Source organism: Salvelinus namaycush, chromosome 20 (assembly GCF_016432855.1).
Source record: "Salvelinus namaycush isolate Seneca chromosome 20, SaNama_1.0, whole genome shotgun sequence".
Lineage (NCBI taxonomy): Eukaryota > Metazoa > Chordata > Actinopteri > Salmoniformes > Salmonidae > Salvelinus > Salvelinus namaycush.
This window is the reverse complement of record NC_052326.1, coordinates 24,822,582-24,828,581: the sequence shown is the minus strand read 5'-3', so window position 1 is coordinate 24,828,581 and position 6,000 is coordinate 24,822,582. Positions and strand designations below refer to the sequence as shown.

The following is a 6,000-nucleotide window of genomic DNA, read 5'->3' as shown; positions in this document are numbered from 1 at the left end:
CAAAGACCTCTCTGATGAGGATAGGCTACCCGTCCTGTTGGGGGAGGACGCAGAGAGCTGTGGGTTGGCAGCGCACTACATTGCTGCCTGCCATAAGTTGAGGGACAGTGTCTGACAGACCAATCAACCTGCACATGTCCTTTACTGTATATTTATTGTTATTGTTGAATGTATGGTTATTTTGACCCTTGGTTATTGTTGTTACTGTTGTCCCGTTGACAATTTTGATTCTCATTTTTACATTGTAAACAAGCTTTGGCAATATGTACATTGTTACGTCATGCCAATAAAGCAAATTGAATTGAATTGAATTGAATTGAATTGAGAGAGAGAGAACAGAGAGAGAGAGAGAGAGCGAGAGAGAGAGAGAGAACAGAAGAGAGAGAGAGAGAGAGAGAGAGAGAGAGAGAGAGAGAGAGAGAGAGAGAGAGAGAGAGAGAGAGAGACAGAGAGAGAGAGAGAGACAGAGAGAGACAGAGAGAGAGAGAGAGAACAGAAAAGACAGTCCCTTGGTTGCGTGTTGGTCGTTCAGAAAAGCTAGCAGACTGGGGCATCAGCAGATGGCAGGTGAGGACACACACACACACAAACACACACACCTCCTGAGTTGTGGCTGATAACTGTCCCTCTAGTGTAGTCACTCTCTCAAGTGCCACCCGAAGCCTCTCACGCACCTGTAAGACACAACCACAGTGTTAGTTTGGGTTGGAATAAAAGCCCGGTTTTCAGTGAGATAAAGGTACACACACCTTCTCGTCCAGGGCTTTGTGGTGTTCAAACAAGGACTTGAGGGCCTTGAGGACCTCCACCTCGCTGGAGACCCCAGAGGGAGGAGGAGCTTGTCTCTTCACCACCGTCATCCTCAGACTGCGCTCGTGACGAGACACCAGACACTCCAGGTGTTCCAAGAGAAGCTAGAGCAGAGACATCACACATGTTATACACATATTATACACTCAGTAACGCACGCACTCACTCTTACCCTGGTGTTGTTCCTCTCAGCTTTCAGTTCAGATATCTCCTCTTCTTTCTCCAGCAGCTGTTCCCGACACACGTTCAGCTCCTTGGTCAGAGTGGCAAACTCCTGGGGGAAAAAACAGAAGATAAGATTGATGAGTTCACATTTTCTAAAGAATTTGCAGAGCATCAGTAGTTCACAGACAGCGCTTGTAGAACCTTTCACATTCACATCACATGTTTATCTCACACCATTTCACCTGCACCACGTGCCCCACCATTTCACCTGCACCACGTGCCCCACCATTTCACCTGCACCACGTGCCCCACCATTTCACCTGCATCACAGGCCCCACCATTTCACCTGCACCACGGGCCCCACCATTTCACCTGCATCACAGGCCCCACCATTTCACCTGCACCACGGGCCCCACCATTTCACCTGCATCACAGGCCCCACCATATCACCTGTACCACAGGCCCCACCATTTTACCTGTACCACAGGCCCCACCATATCACCTGTACCACAGGCCCCACCATTTTACCTGTACCACAGGCCCCACCATTTCACCTGCACCACAGGCCCCACCATTTCACGTGCACCATTGGCCAAACACCATTTCACCTGCACCACGGGCCAAACACAATTTCACCTGCACCACGGGCCCCACCATTTCACCTGCACCACAGGCCCACCATTTTACCAGCACCACATGCCCCACCATTTCACCTGCACCACAGGCCCCACCATTTCACGTGCACCATTGGCCAAACACCATTTCACCATTTCACCTGCACCACGGGCCCCACCATTTCACCTGCATCACAGGCCCCACCATATCACCTGTACCACAGGCCCCACCATTTTACCTGTACCACAGGCCCCACCATATCACCTGTACCACAGGCCCCACCATTTTACCTGTACCACAGGCCCCACCATTTCACCTGCACCACAGGCCCCACCATTTCACGTGCACCATTGGCCAAACACCATTTCACCTGCACCACGGGCCAAACACCATTTCACCTGCACCACGGGCCCCACCATTTCACCTGCACCACAGGCCCACCATTTTACCAGCACCACATGCCCCACCATTTCACCTGCACCACAGGCCCCACCATTTCACGTGCACCATTGGCCAAACACCATTTCACCATTTCACCTGCACAACGGGCCCCACCATTCCCCCTGTACCACGGGCCCCACCATTTCACCTGCACCACAGGCCAAACACCATTCACCTGCACCACAGGCCCCACCATTCACCTGCACCACAGGCCCCACCATTTTACCTGTACCACACCAGGGAGATACTGTGTATTCTATCACCACTTTACTTGGGGTATTTATGTCCAATCACCAGGATCCTTTCCTCTAAACAGCACAGTGTCAGTCAGCACCTGACAAAGTGTCCCAGTTGTGAGATGAACAGATGAATACTTACTATACATACAGGGGGAAATAATGGCATTACATGGCATAATACAGGAGCAGTGACACATACACTAGTCTGTTAAAACCCACCTCTCTGTTCTCTAATGTTGATTCTTGTTACTTAGGGGATAGGGCTGAGATAGAAGGGGTGTGTGTGTGTATGTGTATTACTGCATGTCTCTTGGCACTCTGTTGGCAGATCCCTGAGTCTCTGGCTCTGATCCAACTCCAATACCCTGCAGCTTTTAATACTCAGACACGCAGACACACCCACATTGATAAAGACACACACACACACACACACACACACACACACACACACACACACACACACACACACACACACACACACACACACACACACACACACACACACACACACACACACACACACACACACACACACACACACACACACACATAGATAGACCCATGGACACACACACACATACGGAGAGAGAAACACGCAGTGTGGTGGGTCTCTAGACTGGGTGGGCCCTGTAGCAGTGAGACTGCAGTCTTGCGTGGTGTTATGAGTTTGGAGAAGCCCTCAGTACTAAAACTAATCAAAACAGCTGCTCCTCTCAGCCTACGTGGGCTAGGCCACACACACACACACACACACACACACACACACACACACACACACACACACACACACACACACACACACACACACACACACACACACACACACACACACACACACACACACACACACACACACCAAATGTGACAAAGACAAGTGTCTGTGCTCCCGTCTCTATAATGACTATTCTGTTCTGTCCTGAGTCACTGAGTTTGAATTTCACATGAACACAAACACCCCACAAACACACACAGAGTATGGTTTTCAGATTACCCTGACTGGTAGAGCAGAGAAGAAAAGAGGAGGGAGAGAGGGAGGAAAAGAAGAAGGGAGAGGAAAGGGAAAAAAGGGTCAGTGCATTCATTTTACCATTGTTTTTCACTGGAGGCCAGTGGAAACCTACAAACAGATGTTCCATCTCACTGTCTCTCACTGTCTATTTCAATCAGAGCAAAAGCCTCAACACCCCCCCCTCCACCTCATCCTTTTAGCTGCTCCCTCTCTCCCCCCTCTGTCCCTATCAGCTTCTCGTGCACGTCAGGAAAAAGCAATTGGGAGAAGCATGGATTCATAAACGCTTGAGAATAAACAAAAGGGGATTGAAAACACGCATCCTTGATCAGAGATGAGTGTTGTTCATTCCCCCCCCCCCCCCCCCTCCTCTCTTTACCTATCATCCTTCACACAGAATAATCAACCAACATCATGGCTTTGTATTTGAGCTGTAATTCTGAGTGTGTTGAATGATGTCATGGTGCCCTCCAGACTAGGTAATAAAAGATCCAGACGGCTTTAGTGCTTGTTGTGGTTCCATGGACCATGGTTACCCCTGAGTGAACTGGAGCAGTACTGAGGCCTGATGGGAAATGAAGTTCCAGGTATTATGTTGGTTATTCTATAGCAGGTCTTGAGTAGGAAGGGCTCACACAGAGGACAAATACTGCTGCTATCTCTCTCTGTGTCTCCATCTCTCTAATACACACTCAAAGGCTACATATTGAAGCTGGAAAATCTTCTGGAAGTCCGGAAAAGGCCATTTTGTCTGCCACAAACCACAATCCGATGTGTGAGATGTGTGAGTGTGTTGGTATTTCTGAGTTAGACTGTGAGCCGTTGCCAAGCAATGCTGAGCTCAGACATTGTAAAGGGATTTCTCTCCTTGGCTTCCTTAAGCAGTTTGGGATTAAGGGATGAAAGCAATATGCTGGACTGAAAAGTGTATGTGTGTGTGTTGGTGTGTATGTTTCTCGTTCTCTGTGTGTGTATGTAGGATGTTGTACTACAGTCTGACAGACTCAAACTCTCTAAGGAAATCAGTTCTAGATTCCACATCGAACAGACAACAAAACACACAAACACAATATCAACACACAAGTACACATTCACTATATTTTAGAGCCAGATGAGTCATTTTAGAACAGTCAGTCAAACACATCCAGTTACTGTCTTTACAGCTCAGAGAGAATGACCTTCAGTAAGTATGGGTATGTGTGCACTGCAGAAATAGAATAAACACTCTCTTGTATTAGAAGTGTGTGTAAATGTGCGTGTTAGGTTTTACAGTTTTAGACTACGTCATACACTTAGGCATTTAAATGAAGCCAAACCCTGAGACACGCAAGTGACACAACCCCCTTTACAACGCCTCTTGTCACTATTATAGATAGGATAGGAGAATTGGTTAATCTTGTCGTGGTGTAATTGACTTGTAAACCCCTGTGTTTGTCTGTGCGTGTGTTTAGTGTCTCAGTCCTCCTGGGATTGGTGGAAAGATAATTAACGCTACACTTCCTGGACCAATGTGTTGGAACTGTCAATCACAATAAAGCCCAGCCTCTGGAGGGACTTACACATTGTTCTCTTTTTAAAGACTGCTCCACAATCAGCACTTTTTCTCAAACAAGGACACACAAAAGCACACACTCTCTCTCTATCTATGGCTGAGTGATACTTAGGGCTCTATTTTCGGCTGGTGTTAAGCCTGCACAATTGTCAAATGCACGCTTGTTTGCAATTTCGACCTGTTAATGCCAGCGCTCTTTTACTTTCAAACCCTTGCACCAGGATTGGTAATTTACCTGTCTTATATGAGCTCGCTTGCGCTGAGGTGGAAGGGCTCACACTATATCACAATATCTGAGGTGGAAGGGCTCACACTATATCACAATATCTGAGGTGGAAGGGCTCACACTATATCACAATATCTGAGGTGGAAGGGCTCACACTATATCACAATATCTGAGGTGGAAGGGCTCACACTATATCACAATATCTGAGGTGGAAGGGCTCACACTATATCACAATATCTGAGGTGGAAGGGCTCACACTATATCACAATATCTGAGGTGGAAGGGCTCACACTATATCACAATATCTGAGGTGGAAGGGCTCACACTATATCACAATATCTGAGGTGGAAGGGCTCACACTATATCACAATATCTGAGGTGGAAGGGCTCACACTATATCACAATATCTGAGGTGGAAGGGCACACACTATATCACAATATCTGAGGTGTGTTCTTTCAAACGTGTGCCAAAGTGCCAATTTCAGTTTTCGCTGGTCAGGATATTTAAAGAGCGACTGACCCTAAAAAGCAACTAATCCCTTTGAAAACGGCCTATGTGGCATTGATATGAGTCAGAAACATTTATTCTATTGTCAAAATATACTACAGTGTAAATAGGATAATTTGGTCAACAAGTCAGTCTCGTCTAAAACGGAGTTTGGAACCTCAGTGTGTCGTCACAAGGAGTAAACAAAGGTTGGATTACAATCATGTAAACAAATGATGCCAGGTTCCACATGCAAATCGCCCCTCCTCCCACTTCCCTTCATTGAGGGGTGCTTTGCTAGCATTGGTTTTGGGCCCAGGCTGCCTCCCGGGCCTGAGCCAGGTGCCCCGTTCAAAGCCCATGTTGAAGTCAGCTCAAAACAAAAGTGAAGTAATGGGCACGTGAGTAGGATTCTGTGTTTTCACATGCAAAAGTGATTGCAACATGACCGAGCGA

The 6,000-nt window shown here is 47.4% G+C and overlaps 1 protein-coding gene across 1 annotated transcript in view; it reads right to left on the bottom strand.

Moving 5' to 3' along the window:
- The window catches only part of ppfia4 (PTPRF interacting protein alpha 4), a 115,626-nt gene that overhangs the window by 33,816 nt on the left and 75,810 nt on the right, over nt 1–6,000 (bottom strand). The window contains exons 2-4 of the mRNA XM_039015337.1: nt 983–1,084; nt 750–914; nt 600–674 (exon numbers count right to left, since the gene is read on the bottom strand). Of these exons, the coding sequence (XP_038871265.1) occupies nt 600–674; nt 750–914; nt 983–1,084 (342 nt within the window). The remainder of the gene's footprint in view (nt 1–599; nt 675–749; nt 915–982; nt 1,085–6,000) is intronic.